This window comes from Brachyistius frenatus, unplaced genomic scaffold (genome assembly GCF_029030835.1).
Source record: "Brachyistius frenatus isolate BFR_SWC_R1_liver_20210118 unplaced genomic scaffold, ASM2903083v1 Contig_2, whole genome shotgun sequence".
NCBI classification, from domain to species: domain Eukaryota; kingdom Metazoa; phylum Chordata; class Actinopteri; family Embiotocidae; genus Brachyistius; species Brachyistius frenatus.
Window position 1 is genome coordinate 1,189,972 of NW_027210601.1, and position 16,682 is coordinate 1,206,653.

A 16,682-nucleotide genomic window follows, 5' to 3' on the forward strand; every position below is an offset into this window, starting at 1 on the left:
CAGTCTGACCTTCCTCTGCTCCTTTAATACAACAGCACAGAAAAGCAAACGTCACCATCACCCTTATTATCGGCTCAGTATTAATCCTACATGACAACCACAGAGAATACAGGCAGCATTATCATCTCCTACTGTAATCCTTACAAGTTTCAACTTATTTTGTTTTTTTTATTCACCATTAAAGTGCTAGCTATCTCCTCTCCTCTCGCTCACGTTGGATGGTGTGCATGGAATCTAATGAGTTCAATAAAGTAGTCACACATTTTAAACTAATACAATTACTTCAGCACACGTTGAATTGTAATATTGTTCAATTACACAATCAGATAAAACAGGGGGAGCTTAAACTAATAACAAAAAGGCAAAAGACTCAAAAACCGCAGCTACACCAAAAAAAAAAAAGATTAATTTGAAATGATAAACTTAAATATTGACGTGAAAACAAATCACTACTTTAAGTAATCCTATCTAACGTTACAGAATATGACATTTTATATTAGTAATGAAATGCCAATCCAACAATGTAAACGACAGGGTGTGCTATCAGCTATCTTCAGTTGGATAAACTGTAATTTAATTAGGCAAACATTGGAAATGATCTAATGTTATCATTCATTTTCAGACACTTGACGCAATATAATTCAGAAACTCTGAAGGCATGAGCATGGGGGACATATTGTAATACTTACAGTTACAGGTGAGAGTATATAAATTGTAGTTGACTCTTTGGGGGCGGCCAAAGTCTTAAATAGGGTGTGGGGACGGGGGACGGGGGACGACGCACCCTCCACCCATGTCCTTCCCAAATCAGTGGTCCCTCCTCGAATTTGAACGCTGTAGAAGTTTATAAAAACAATTTTTTTTGTGAAAACAAATCGTTTTGTTGCAGCCAGATATAATTTCTGCTGTCATTGTAAACAACCTCCGCAGTTGCCGGCTGGCTGTCGTGCGTAAATAAATCAGTCCTCCGGTGTAATGCCGTGAATCTGTGCACTCCGACACAGTAGGTGGCAGTACGCATCTTTTAAAGTAAATGTGGGGATTCGCCAATAAACCAGAAGTAGAAGAAATAGAAGAAAATGAAGAAATAGGCGTATTAGTTGCACCGTATATAAAAGTACCAAACACAGGTATGTGCCCAGACATTTTGTGCGCAATGCAAGATTGTTACAGACATTTCAGGTATGTTGCTTTTCTGTTTTAACTCCAAATGAACTGGTTTGTGTGATTTGGCAACTTGTCTGACTGCTCATATTTCTCGCCCTCTGAGGTTCCCTGTAGTCGCAATGTCACCACTATAACGGGTATAATTTACAGTTCAGATTTTTTTTTTTTTTTTACCATTCATAAAATGTATTTAGAAGCGGTGAGAATGGGAGATGGGTGAAATTTAGCGCTGAAAGGATTAATGAGTGACTAAGATCAGCAGATCAACAAAAAGGTATTTGGCTGCTATTTAGATGATCTATAGAGTGATTAACTACAAGGGTCGAAGGACAGAGGACATCCTTCAGTCGACTTCATTCATTTAGAAATCATTCATCAAACACGAAGGTGAAATACTTGATGATTTGAAGCATCTCAAATGTGACAATTTGCTTCTCTTTTTTTTTTCACGCTTTGCTGCTTTTTAGTGGACCGGATATTTAATCAATTAATTAAGAAAGTATTTTTGACAGATCAGAGTGTGAATTTGAAAATGACAATGGAAAGGGACATTTTGTTTGTTTGTTTGTTTGTTTGTTGTTGTTTTTTTCAGGGTTTAAAGGGAACCCAGTACAGCACAGGCACATGCTTCAACCTGGGTTCACCGAGGAAGGTTTAATTCCAGCTGAGTAACCTGTATTTTAAGGATATGTTCAAACATTTCATTCCCCCCCCCCCCCCTCAAACTAACCCTCATCGACTTTGCTGCGCTTTCCTGCAATTCCCCCAAAAAAAGTCGACTCGACGTTTCTTGACCCGCGTGAGCTCCCGTACTTTAACGTTTGGTTTCGCGGAAGTGGTTTCACTCTCAAAACAAAAGGAGTACGACGCGGGTCTTCTTGCCAAATTATGACAAATAATCATAATTTACTCGGCAAATTGGACCGTGACACGCGTTAATTCCAATGTGCCGTTATCCGTTAAAAGTTGTGTACCGGGAAGATGTGTACTTTTTTTCTTTTTTCCTCCCCTCCCATGTGGACCGCTCTGCTAACGTTGTTAGCCGGGACGGCTAACCAAATGATAAAAGATTTTCGACACGAAACATCCGGCGACATTGAATGTGAACATTGAATGTAGTATCTCTACTACAGACTGAAGTCCACCCGTTAAGGTGAGTGAGGTCGGCCAGCTGTTATTTGCTTGTGTACTGTGTTGGGTTTAAATCTGCAGACGACAACAACAACAACAACAACAACAACAACGTTAAATCTCGGGGGACAGATTTCCAATGAATTCACTGGTCATTCATCCTCATTTCATTACAAACACGTTTAAGTGAAATACTTTTTTATTACACTTTCTGCATGATTAAAAATGCAGGTGATTTTTTATTTATTTATTTACTTTTACAAATTTGACTCATTAAGCAGCTACTCGTATGTTGTTTTAAGACAGTGGTTTCCAACATGGGGATTGAGATCTGCAACAAGGTCCCGAGACAAAACTAAAAGGGTTGTGGTGTGTGAATAACAGAATGGGAAAATATATATATTTTTTTTAAATCCAGTTGGCCACACTAAATTAAAATGTATTGGATTTTTTTTTTTTTTTTTTACAAATGTTTTTGTGTTGACAATTTCAAGATACTTTTAAAACACTGTTTAAAGGGAATGGAAACTGTATTGCATTGTCCACAGGTGTTTCTGTTATTTAGCTTCCCTTCACGAATGTAAATGGAGTGGACAGATTACTGTATAATGAAGGAGGAGTTGTTTTGTGTGCAGTTATTGTGAAAAGAGCTGTCTGTACACCAGTATGACGCGCAGGTTGATGGTTTTTCTTTTCTTCATTGTACCCACACAGGACCATGCCACGCATGCAGTCCGGTGTGTGGAAGCATTTCACACCGGCCATCAGAGATGGGAGGGAAACCTCCATGTGCAACTACTGCTCAAAGATTTATACAAAGAACGCTACCAAGATGCAAATGCATTTGGACAAATGCAAGGAGTACTCTGTGGTTTCCCAGCAGTCAACGGGCGCAGACGGGAGCTCCTCTGCCTCTATCCCTGTTCCCTCCTTCTCTTTCTTACCTTCTGCAGGGGGACAGTTCCTCTTTGATTCGGTGGATCAACACAGCCAGGCCTACGCTGACGAGTACCTGGCGAGGGCCGTGTACGCCACTTCCTCACCCCTCAATCTCACAGACAATATTTACTGGAAAAGATTTTTCAGCGTGCTCCGGCCGGCTTACTGTCCGCCCACCAGAGAGGCTCTGTCCTCTCATCTGTTGGACGGTGAGTATGACAGAGTACAAAGCCAGGTTCATGAAGCCATAGGGAAAGCAGACTGCGTCACCGTCATCTGCAGCGGCTGGTCTAACGTAAAAGAAACGGGAACTATCCTTTATATTGTGGCAACACCCGTGCCGCTGTTCTACAAACGCACAAAGCCTAAGGAGCAGGTGCGCACGAGCACGGTTGTTGCAGAGGAACTGAAAGGTATCATAAATGAAGTCGGATCACAGAAGGTGTTTGCTGTCGTCACCGACGACGCTCCGGAGATGACGGCAGCGCGGGTTCAAGTGGAGGAAGCTTTCCCGCACATATCGGCGATCGGCTGCACGGCGTGCGGGGTCCAGCGTCTCTTCGATGACATCATGACACTGCCGTCTGTGAAGACGCTGTGCGCGAGAGCTGAGCAGGTGGTGAGGTACGTTCGAGGGCAAAAAACACTAGCGGAGGCTTTTAGGCGCTGGCAAACGACAAATATAAGGGACCACACTTCTAAAGGGGCGACACTGGACCTGCCTTCTAGCTCCGACGGGACCGGCGCGGTGAACCTGCTCAGCAGCCTCCTCGAGGGTCAGAGCTCTCTGCAAGAGATGGCCGTCTCACCCGCGCTGGATGTGGAAGCATCCGTCGGGGCTACTTTACAGGACGCTGCGTTTTGGAAAGGGTTGAGCAGCAGTCGAAACCTGCTCCACTTGATTGGGAATTATATTGATTACATGAAAAGAGAAGAGTCCGTGCTCTCCGGCGTCGTCGTCATGTTCAGTCAATTAAGATATCTCCTCGGAGCCGCTCTGTCGGAGTCGGTGCTGCAGGGCGCCGAGCAGAAAGCCGTGATGGCGTCACTAGACAGATGCCAGGAGTTTTGCGTGAAGCCCATCCACGCGGCAGCGTACATGCTGGACCCGAAGCATGCTGGACAGCAGACGCTCTCGGGGGAACAGATAAACAGTGCTTACTACGTGATATCCAACCTGTCACACCATCTAAATCTCGACGAGGGTAAAGTGCTCGGCAGCTTGGCCAGGTTCTCAGCCAAGCAGGGCCTCTGGAAGGGGGCCGGGATATGGAGCTCATGCCAGCACGTGTCCCCGTCCACCTGGTGGAAGGGCCTGTGTTCCTCCGAGCCGCTGTCTGCCGTGGCGGTCGCCATACTTCAGATTCCACCGACAGCGAGCGCTTGCGAGCGCCTCTGCTCGCACTTCAGTAATACTGAGGAGCATGGCGCTTTTTCAGCCGAAAGGGTGCAGAAACTGGTAACGGTGCAAGCAAATCTCAACTTTTTAGAGCCGAGCAATTTTGAGTATGCGCCGCTGGATAGTGAGGATGAGAAGAACGTTTAATTTCCGTCTGAAACTCGGTAGAAAAAAACAACAACCTTACTATTTAACAAAACAGTTTGTCAGATTAAATGTAATTTTTTCTGAGCTGTGATTGCGATGTGCTCGCATTGCTCTCTCCAATCTTAAGGCCTGTGAAAAAAAGGAACGCATACAGAGAGACTGAATGAGATGCCTTCGTTTGTTTTACAATGTATGCTTAGGCAGTCACTTTCTTGTCACAGTTTCAAGTACGTATCATCCTTATAATCCGAACTTGAAATATTAACAAGACTAACAGAGTTTAATCTTTGTTCAAACATGCACATGGTGTAAATAAAATCATTGTATTTATTGAAGATGACACTGTTCTGAGTTTATATGTGTCAAGAAAATACTAAATCATTTTGTTGGTGGAGTATTTATGTAGTAAGTTACCAGCAAAAGCTTCAATATTGGTTTTCTATTTAACATGCAAGTATAACATGGTAAATGATGAGCTTGAGGGGTGATTGTAGGTGTGTTTTTTATTACCTTCTTAAAGCTAGACTCCCCTATTTCCAGTGTTTGTGCTAAGATAGCTCCCCCTGCATTTACCAGTCGGACTGCAAATACACTTCAAAGATAACCGGTTACATAAACTGAAATTAAGTGGAAGTTTTCACCAAAGATTTAATGCAAAAAAATAAAATAAAAATCTCAGCTCGTAAAAAATATTCAAAACCCACAGCATACTAAAAAAAAACTACGGTGGGAATGTGCTGAAGGACGCGCTGTGTTTTGTCACGCCCTTTTCTCCCACACACTTGTACAATGCTGTTTCCCTGCTCTCCCGTCAGCCTCTCTGCTGTTTTGTGCTAGTGGTTTGGCACAGGGTGGCCTCGGGGCTCTTGAGGGGAGATCTGGGCCTTGTAAATACCAGCATTATTAATCTTAATAGGAATGAGCCAGCTCGGCTCTGGAGGTGTCTCTTGCCTTAAAAGCAGCAGACCTGCACTAAATCTGAGACACGGCATCACTCAATAAATCTATGACTGCCTCTTTCTCACAGTTCGTACACTCCATGCTGGTGTCTGCTCTGCGAGGGGATTTTTGAGGCTCTGATAACAAGATGGATAGATAGATAGATGGGTGGATAGATAGATAGAGTTATGGCTGAAGAGGGCCGTGCTCATGGTGTCTGCTGTTTATGACAGATGGCAGTGCGTTGGTTGGTTTTAAAGTTGCCCTTTCAGTGATGTAGTCATAACAAGCAGGGTGCATGAAATTCCTTTTGGTCCCTTCTGTCGTGGTTTCATCCATGTTACTTTATTTATTGCAGGCCCATATTATCAGTGTTAAGTCTTGTGTGTCATCAGCTCGACTTCTTCTGTTAAGTTTGTAACGACGTCTGTAATGCAGTTCCAAAACACGCACATAATTCAACGCGGTTTAACCTTGTAAATCCAATGCTACAATTAGTTCCGTCTTATTTTGTGTTTTTCCTATTCTATAAAGGCTATTTCCAAATTTTCATATGCAGGACATTACCAGCCTTAACACCTTTACACACCGGGGTCATGATTAATAAACAACAGAAAATGCTAAATACTGGCCTACCAATATTTTGCATCAAAACTATTCATACCAGCAGCGATACAAATTTGCGACAATTCAAAAAAAAAAAAGAAAAAAGGTTGGAATAGATTTGTGTCGGGGCATTCTTTAGAAAAATGATGGATTCAACATCATCCATCTTTGGAGATCTTATCCTGCCGCCACTCACTCGATTAAAAAAAGAAGCCCGTTACCTGTTTACTACCGACTCTACATCCAATAGTAAACTACATGTACTATTCTCTCCTCACTTTGTAATGTTTGTGCCCTTTGTCATAGCACCATGTGGCAAGAGACACAAATAAATCAACACTGTCATTAGCGGTTGTGATGTCTGCGTCACTTTCACAGTGTGATTGATAGATGTATTTACTTGCGGTGTGAAAACTCAGAAAAATCAAGCACCTTTTGAAAAAAACAATCTTTTTTTTTTTGTTGCATAATTCTGTGCAAAAGCACTCGTGGCAACAGTTTGTAAAAATATACTGCCGTTTAAAATAACAGCATTGAGAAAAAAGAAGAAAAAAAAAGCCCCCAGTGTGTAAAAACCTTTACCCTTAAAAAGTGATATGTGATTTGTGAAGAATAGCGTGTGATATGATACTTTTGTCATTTCAAATGTTAAGGTATCAATATCCTGCACAGGGAAAAAAAAAAAAGAAAAAAAAAAGTGTTTCCCGGAGCTGCTGAAAGGCTCACCAGATGAAAACCAGTCTACGATTAAGTACGAGTATCTATGATTTAATTAAATACCCCCATTTCAGCCTTTCACTTTTTCTCTGAAATCTGACTTATGTCTGTGCGCTCATCAAAAATAGTTAATCCGCATACTACTATCACATCGCGGCAGCCTCCGGCGGCATCTGTAAACCCCCCCCCCTCCCGCAATTTAGCGAATCCACCGCTGCCTCTCCTGACAGGGGGCCCCGTGAAACACGCCGAAGGTCATCATCAAGACAAAGGCTTCGACCGCCGCGCGCGCCGCGCTTCCCTTTAAACGCAGACGCACGAGAACGCGCGCACTGATTGTTCATCTCCACACGAGCGAGAGGGAAATTGAGAGTGTTGCATTTGAGCCGAGTCTGCGCGGCAGTCCACCGCCGAAGCTCCCACCGGCTCGTCAACACGTGCGCTGCCATCGCAGAAGGTGGTCTGGAAACACCAGCCAGTGATGGAAAACGGTCTCCTTTCCCCCCTCCCATCCCCACCTCGGTGGATTGGGATTGGGATTCCGATAAAACTGTCTGAATTCCCTTTTCAGCTCTTTACAGTACATTACCTTCCGAGTCCCCGGACACCGTGACGGCAGATTAAGATGTCTCCGCTGCGGACATGTGTAACTTCAGAGAGGGCACCCCGCAATTTGTTTGTAGTTCTGGGTTGTAAAAGCGGAGCGCCAGGTTAGCTGTGTATCACGGCCCCAATAATTAATGCCAGATGAGATTGTGTGCAATTTTGTAATCTAATCACGTCGCCAACGTACGGCTGCTTGAACAGCTGGTGCCAATCGGGGTATAACTCTCCCGTCAAGGACTGATACTATTATCTTGGCCTGGAACAATGGCTGGCTTTAGCAGTGACTGTGTGTGTGTGTGTGTGTGTGTGTGTGTGTGTGTGTGAGACAAAGCGAGCAAGCGAGGAACCTTTGAGCTGCTTACATTGCAAACAAAAGCATGCTTGTCTGGGGCTCAACGACAGGAGAAAGTTATATTTTTACACACGTATCAATGGCTTAAGAATCTAAAACCCGGAGGGGAAAGGTACGCATGAGATTTCACCAACAAGTCGTTCTCTTCTGACTCTCCCTCTCCATGTAGCATATGCTGCTCTCTGTTCACCGTTTCTTTGTACCTTTTGTATCCTGAGCACCTGCTGCATTCTCCAGATTTTTTTTGGCACACCTCATTCGGCAACTGCTGTCGCATTGCAAAGAGGCACTTGTTTCCTGAACGCGCAAAAACTTTTAGATAGTTTCGAAAAAAAAGTGTGTTTGCACTTTCAGCGAAATGTGTTTTTCCTGGTTGCATTTACCACAACAAGATTATTTTTTTTTTGTTTTTTTTTTTGACATGAATATATATGAGTTGGGCTGTTACACATGAACATTCACCACTGGAGCTGCAAAAGAAATAGATGCAATGATAACCGCTGTCAGCGAAGTATAAGGCAGACCGTATTTGGAAAGAGATTGCTTATGAAATATTTAAAAGAAACGCTCCCAACATTTTAGGAAACACGCGTATTTGCTTTCTTTCCTATGAGAACATCCACACCGTCCACATGTCTGCACACTAATTATGAAAGCTTGTCGGAGCTGGAAGTAAAAGGAAACAGCCGGCTAGGTCGAGTGAATACAAACGTGTTTAAATGCTTCTAAACTTAATTAATCAACATGACGGATCAAATTTGTTTAATCTGTGTAATATGACAATCTGAGGTTTTATAGGGGGTTTCATCTTGTAGCTATTACTTAAAGTAAATTAAAAGGAAAGTGACAAATTTACAATGATTTTTGAACTGTGTTTTTAGAGATAATATTTTGGGATAAATTGGATAAACACCACTGAGGATAAATGAGAAAATGTCTTTTTGTAAACTGTGCATGTCATGTTGTTGCTAACCAACCCGTTAAATAATCCTAATCCTTAATATAATCCTTAGCATCTTCAGGAACAATTCCAATTTGCAGGATTAAGGCCAATGGCAGGAATATTAACCTAGAACCTAGAAACAAGAGGAATATTTTTGACCTCGAAATGAATTCGATTTGCTGTCAATCCCCGTGTCCGAGTCCGTGGTGGGTGCATCCGGGCTGCGAATCGCCGCCTCCGCTTTTCCCTCTTCACACTGAGCCCAAAGTGGCCGACCGACTGCGTCAGTGGGCCGAGGCTTTATTTAGAGATGACCATCGTGTCAGATCGTTAAGTCACGCAACCGTCGGTAGCGTTCGACCTGCTGTTAATAACAGGCCGGCAATAATTAGCGGTTTCGAGTGCGCCCATCATTTTCCCATTTCTCACCCAGGCCAACACCAACCCACCCATCAGCCCACTCCCCTCTAACCCCTCGTCTGAAAAACAAAAACAACAGATGGTCTGTGCCAAGGAGACCCGACTGCTCCTTGCCCATTACCACAGTACGGAGCCGGAGGGCGGTGGGAGTGTTGAGCTGCTTGGGTTGCAGATATGTAAAGTAACCTGGTGGCAAGGAGAGTCTGAGGCTGTTCTCTCGCGCATGTCATGTTCTTGCTGCTCTCAGCAGCTCATAATGCTTTTATAATTACATTCCGACCCAGCTGAATCATGATAGGGTGATTACAGTGGGGATTTTTTTTTTTTTTTTTTCCCAGCGTGTCAGCCACTTTAAACTTGTATAGCGACGGCAAGGCTGACAAATTGCAGAAGACATCGTCGGGACCTTTATTTAAAAGGATAGTTTCATAAGAACAATGTCACTGCAATGTAACAATGAACGTGTTTAAATGGACAGGAGTCTCCCCAGTCATAAGGCATCATGACATTTACATGGAGCACGGAAATGCTGTTGACCTTACGCGGATTTGAGTGCGGCTATTCATCTGACTTGTTCCACTGTACATGTTGGGAAAACCATGTATCCTGTAACCTGCCTGCTACAGTCATCATTTCCATGCTTCCTCCCACCTAAATTACCATGTGTACATTACAGGACAAAAAAAAGTCTGGTTCTTGCTCCAAAAGTGAGACACTGCTACCATTGTTTGTGTTTCTGTTATGTCACCAGAACAAAATGTACAGTATGCAACACTATCCCGTTTTTTTTTTTTTTTTTTTTTTTTTTTTTTTTTAGAGTAGTCCAGCAAGCTTATTTGGCTTTCTCAAATCCATGATAAGGGCTTTTCCAGGTTTCCTAAAGTAGAGTATGATGAAATAAACACAAAGTCAGGATACTTAAAAAATCAGAGCATTACTGGCATGTAAGCACACTGACATTGAACCGGGTCATTTAGAATGATTAACCTACAGAGAATTGTCTAGCTGAATCTATCTGGCTGCAGATTAACTGTTTAGGTTCACCCTCATTCTTACAGTTTTGGTTTTAGTCACAGCAGACAGCTGCTCTCAGTGGAAAAAGCTAAAACACCTGCCGAACACTACCTGCTCTGCAGCAACCGACAGAAATCGTTAGCAGCTAGTTGAATAACATAGTGGTACATTTAGTGGCCGATATTTCCCTGAGGAGTTCATCGAGACTAAAATGATGTGTAAATAAGCAACCGTTTGCTAACAAACCGGCCACAGGAACTTATTATGTCAATGTTGTCTTCACAACTTGTTTCCGCTGCTCCCATGTGGACGAGACAAACCTGTTGCTACAGGTTTCAGCTAAAAGTACCAATACTTCAATAAAAAATAAAAAATACTGTTATAAAAAAAAGCACAGGAATTTGATTAACTTTATATATCAAAAGTAAAATTACTCATCTCTGCGTAAAGTGTTAATGCATCACTGTGTAAGCAAAACTTGATGTAGCCAGTTTTTTAAGTACCACACAATTTGATAGTTAAGACTCGGGCCTAATTTTGTGCACACAGCGAAGGGAATCTTGGGTGAGACTTTAGACATTTTTTGTGGAGTCAAACGTAAAGTCAATATGTCAAACCTTAATTGTAGAGGTCCAGCCCATGGTCATCATTAGATCGCGGTGTTGGTGAAATTTGAAAACGGGTGTCTTGTGAAAGAAGTGAGTCTGCTGTAGGTTCTATTCCATAATATTTAGTTTCAACCACTTCACCATCAGGCAACATCTGGATCCTGAAAAGATGTCGGAATGTGTTGTTGTCTGGAATTGGTTTGTTGCTACGCGCTGCTGTGTGCTTTCGGTTTGCATGGTGTTGTGACTCGCAAGGACGGAGCACTTGGTAGAAGCTGGCATTGCACACAAGTTCATTTTATTCCAGCAAACATTGGCTTTAGCTGAAAGCCGGGGGACTCATCTGGGATGAGAAATGGCATGAAATGACCCAAATCGTAATGGCTCTGTTGGGGATGATGCCATTTGCACTATATAGGAGGTCTATCTATTTCATCTTCGGAAAGTAATTTAGTGTGGCGTAATAGCAAAGGGTTCTTATCAGAGAGTGTTGTAAAAAAAAAAAAAAAAACGACTGTAGGAGAAAACAAAACAAAGCCTGTTAAAGTCAGAGGGATCTTGGTCTCAGCTGTTGAAACACTCTCAGCCCTTTCCTACCGTTGGGAGACCGAAAATAACCTTTGTCTATTTTTTATTTTTCCACCTAGAGAGAACGGGATAGTCGCGTTGGAAATACCTATTTAACCATGGGAGGGAGAAAAGTGCCATGCGTCACGTCTAGGTGAGAGATCTGTGAGGAAGACGAACCTTGAATCTGCTTTGCCATCATCATCAATCATCTGCGTATGCGTTTTCATCCCATTGTCTCCATCTCATGCTTACACTCCAACTCCAACTTCCTGCTCTCGCCTTGTCCCTTTTTATCTTCCTTCTCCATCTTATGCGCTCTCTCAACAGCACCTGAGGATTCACAAAAGAAGTCAAAGATATGAAGGAAAGCCGACGACTCCTTCCACTCCACGTCCCGCCTCCCTCCCATCAAGACCAAAGGTCGGCGTCCTTTGAATCAAACGACGCTTTTGTTTCTATCCAGGAGATGAGGTGAGAGAACAGAGCCGGGCCGAGCTGCTCTTGGAACGAGTTGAGCGGCAGAAACATTGGTGCTGCCAAGTACGCAGCTCTAACTGCTACCAGATGTACAATTATAACCGCTTGCAACCACCAAGGCCCTTTCGGTGGGCAAAGAAAAGAGGGAGATAAACTGCTTGGCAAAATAATGAACATTCTGCAGAAATATTTATCTGTTTCAGCTTTAAATTGCTTTTTTAATACGGGTATTTTATTGTCTCTTGAGATCCAGATTGTGTGTTCTGAGCCACATAAACCACTACAGAAGTTAGTATGTTTTATAAGCTAGTTATAACCCAACACACACACACACACTGAGTAAGAGAGGGTGTATTGATTTTCATCCAGCTCATTATTGAGGCCAATTGAAAGAGCCAGATTCTTTCCTCTGCTCCAAAAGTGGAAAAAAACACCATCTAAATAGATTACAAACCTGTTCCATTTGTTTCTTTTTGAGGATATAATGTTCATTCAAGTTGACATATAGTTTCCTAAGCCACGCCAGGCAGTACACAACCTCATTTATTTTGTCAAAATGATTTTTCGTGCCTGCGTTGTAAGAACTGTGTGGGGTTCATGAAAAGTTCTAGAAAGAGATGGAGGGAATGAAAAGCATCTGTTTCACATGTTTAAGATGGCCCCCCTCCCCCCCCTCCGTTTTACTGTTGCTGTGTTGCCTTTCGAGCTTCCAATGATAATGGTGGCACCTTTATCATTCAAAATTCTTTGTACATTTTTGAAATAGCTGGTTAGTAATGTCAGACAGAGGTAGACAAAAGCAGGCATCTCACTCGCTGAAACTGTCGCTGCCAGATTTATCAGCCGTGCTGACGCCACGTATTGTGCCAGTACACAAGCTAAGAGTGCTTCTCCCAGGAATAAAGTCAAGATCCTCATAGTTTATGATCCACGAAGAAGACGTATCGACACAGTATTGTCCTCGTTTTGCGGTGCAGGTCAGTCCTTGGATTAGAAGCTATGAGGGCAAATGATTAGACCACTATTTCAGTCTAACATTTGACAGCATCCGGGACCAATCTCTCGTCAAAGTGTGTTCTCCCCCTCAGGTTGTGTTTCCCTCCCATTACCCCCGTGTTTCATGTTGAGCACACCCCTTGGCGGTTCGGACGAGGTTTAATTCAGGTAGTGGAAACACTTTTTAACAGGGAACAGAATTTGACACAACACCGGCTTCTACACAGTGAGAAAATACTACACAGGGGATGTGCTACTGTGAATACCTGTTTGTTTGTTTTTAAAAGACTTTTATTTGTATCCCAACGAAATTATGAAATTATGTATTAATTAACTACTTCATGATATACTCCTTGGATTTTGGAAATAATGCTATTCTAAGGTAGTTAGGCGTGCTAACTATTACAGCTTGCGTCAGATTAAAACCCAATTTTTTTCATACTTGGAAAAAAACCCAAAGAAATCCCTAAAAGAGATGAATATTACATCCCCGTTCACACACTTAGGAAGAAATCCAGGACCTGAACTTCCTGCTTTGCCATTTGTTAAGCTCTGATTGGAAAAATGCCGTTCAGGGGAAGGTTTTAGCAAACTGTCAATTTACAGTCAAGTAAAGCTTCTCCTGCCCGGAATGAGATAACACAACGCAAAATAGTGCCGGTGCAGTATCCCCCATCACCGCATATGATATTACACTCAGGCTGTGAGTTCCACTCACTGCATCATCCACTGATTTTCCTACCTGTGGAAACAGCGGTTCGGGTGAGTGATTATTATTAGGGAAAGGAAGAAAGCACACATAAATCATCGGAACAGGTTTATTTTCTTTGCAATATTAAAGAATCCTTCATGTTACTTCATGCAGCAAAACATAATATCGTTTTTAAGTGGGTGTTGTAGATACTCATCTTTATCCAGATTATTTGGCACCCTGCTGGAGTTTGGAGTGTTGAGCCCACCAGGCCTGTATTTTTTTTTTTTTTTTTTAAGTTAATTACAATTTTCCACCATTTAAACTTACCAAAAAGTCTGACTGTGTAATATAACAATACACTGTCTGTAGCCAGATGGAAAACACTCCACACAACACTAAATTGTGGTTCTTTCGATTCAGGTAGTTAGCCTCCGATCACCCCTGCAGTACATTTTAAATTGAATGAATGCGCTGTCTGTTGGTAGCAGAGTGTAATACATCCAGACGAGTACCTCGGCTACAAAAAGTAAGGCTATGCAAGCAAATAAAAAGCTGACTTGGCCAGACTGTGGCTGGCAGGTGTGGGACAGTGTATATAAAAGGTGGACAGCGTGTTATTACAGGTGTGTAACCACATGTTGACGTACCCTCCCTCCTCTGCTGACAGGGTGCTATATGCTTCAGTCTCCTCTGACCCTGAAGGCTGGGCTAACACTGTAACCCAAGCACCGCAGAGTATGACATTATGAAGTTTTGTGGTTGGGAATGTAGTGATGGCAAGCGGCTCATGTTGTCGGCACATGATCCTAAATCACCTCAGTGATTGTGCAACCTGTTATTAATCTTTTGTCGGAAGAAAAGAAAAGAAAGAAAATGCAGCCCTCCCTTATTAGAGGTGGACAGCTCTTTGTGGACTCCCACTGCTGATTTACAGCAATAATTGGGGCCAGGAGATCCAGCAATCTGAAGGATCATAAAGCTCCAGCAAGTGAGGAGCAGCTGCTATTTTTTTTAGATTAGCTGACCATGGGTGGAAAGAGGATCTGACCTCGAAGGTGCGGCTGACAGGCAGTGCTAACGTTAACCGATCTGTAATGCGCGAACAAAAGAAGGGAAGAAAAAAAAAGTGCTAGCGAGTGAGCATTGATGTTTAAGTGCTTTTTGTGCACACAATGTGTTTTAGAGAATAACACAATGTAAATGTAACTCTTGTTCCTATGCAAGTAAACTCCACAGTCAGTAAAATGTGTCCAGGAATGAGTGCGGGTATGATCAACGTCGTAACGAAGAAATGTACTCAAATGCAGTAAACCTTTTATAAATATACTAACAAGTAAAGTCACAGTTAAGTATGTGACCTTACTTCAGGCATATCAGTTTGCTAAACAAAGAAATGACATATGTACGGAAGTATAAAATGGCATAGACAGAAATATAGCTGTGAATATTTTCATGCTGAACAATGAGCCTCCAGCTATTTGCAGTTGAACTACTCGATTACTTATTAATTCACTGTATCAAAGGGAAAATCTGTCCCTTCTACTTCCAGTGCTGCTGTGATTCCATCAGGCATTGTTAACAGACTAAAGTTTGTAATAATCTATCATAGTATTTGATATCCTCATCTACTAATTTGTGTCATTAAATATGAAATGAAAATCTGACTCTTGTCTCAGAATCAGGAAAAGATTTAAAGAATTAAAAAATGGAATTACATTATGGAGAGACAGGAGAACAATTTTAAACAGCAAAAGAAAAAAGTCTGTCTGAAATTTTCCTTTTACATTTCCATTACATACTTTTGTTTAGAGGTCATTTGTTATGAGTATTTGTTCATCCAGAAATATATGACCTATCCGAGACTATATTTGTCAGCTCCAGAGGAGCAAATACCAATGATCCGGTCGTATTATTCCAAACTCCACAGGGTTAACAAGACAACCAGAGGCCATTTGTCTCTGGGCAAATCTGGTCTGTGAAGGCATTTGTGGCATTTGCAGACTTTTATCTTCCCGAGTCTGCACAATCTAAATTCTCTTTTTTTTTTAGTCCAATCTGGAGGGAAATAATCTAACTAACCGACACTTCAGCCTCACCAGGGAGGTCGAAGAACAAGTGTGTGCCACTGAATATTCAAACTTGGAAATGTTGAGTGCTTCTGGTGCCAGGCGGCAATGTTGTTATGACTCACAGTATGGGTGAGGCATAACAATTGGTGTAGCTCCAAAGAGATTTAAACACTCCAAGTGAACGTGACATGAAGGATTGGTGTTTTATCAAAGCCTGATCCAAGGTATCAACACTCGCACGAAAGTGAATTCATTATTTACAGTATTCGCTCTTCCTTTGGGCCAGATTTTTGGTGTTAACTGACACAGCTGCCTTTTTGTTGCATTTGAAACTAAGTAATTACCAAATGATCTAATATTTCTTCAATTTATACAACTTCTGTCAATACCTGTCCATGGCAAAAGTGTAAGGAATAGAAAACATTAACCAAGTGTATTTCTCATGACCAAGGATTACATCATCATCACTAAGTAACTACATTTGGTTCTAGATTGGGTTGTAGATTATTTTAAAAAAGAGCCCAGACTACAACTGTCACAGCCAATGATAGCATCTCTGTCTTGCTCATTAGATTTGGGCAAGTTTACGGCACAGACTGTATAAAAGTAGACTCAGCCTCTGAGTCTGAAAAAGGAGGCCCATGCGTAGGTGCTTTTAACTGCAATGCCACCGAAGGCCACTAGGTTTGAATAATTTTTTTTTTTTTAAAAAAGGGTCTGGCTCCATAGGCTTCCATTCAACTTCTCATGAAATACAAAATCAAAATAATCCCATCATGAATTATTAGGCCTCAAAAAGATGTGTTTGGGGGCGTGTCTGTTTGATTGACAGGCTTGCGGTGCAGTAAGGTTTCCTCTGTATAAGACAGTTAGATGAGGGCGGCGTTT

At 42.2% G+C, this 16,682-nt stretch overlaps 1 protein-coding gene across 2 annotated transcripts; it reads left to right on the top strand.

Moving 5' to 3' along the window:
• The first annotated feature begins 1,153 nt into the window (after positions 1 to 1,153).
• LOC138617280 (uncharacterized) lies at positions 1,154 to 7,500 on the top strand. 2 transcript variants are annotated; one of them, XM_069692133.1, is made up of 2 exons: positions 1,154 to 1,182; positions 3,013 to 7,500. In XM_069692133.1, exons 1-2 carry the CDS (start codon positions 1,157 to 1,159, stop codon positions 4,781 to 4,783), a joined length of 1,797 nt encoding a protein of 598 aa, XP_069548234.1. In that variant the 5' UTR covers positions 1,154 to 1,156; the 3' UTR covers positions 4,784 to 7,500. The 2 variants fall into 2 exon arrangements, with proteins under 2 accessions (XP_069548234.1, XP_069548243.1); XM_069692142.1 differs by lacking the exon at positions 1,154 to 1,182 and adding an exon at positions 2,163 to 2,320.
• The last annotated feature ends 9,182 nt before the right edge of the window (positions 7,501 to 16,682 follow it).

Excerpts from the sequence above, each read along its gene's own strand:
- LOC138617280 (XM_069692133.1), top strand. The coding sequence starts at position 1,157 with ATGCAAGATTGTTACAGACATTTCAG. Across the intron at positions 1,183-3,012 it reads GATTGTTACAGACATTTCAG|GACCATGCCACGCATGCAGT; the intron begins GTATGTTGCTTT and ends GTACCCACACAG.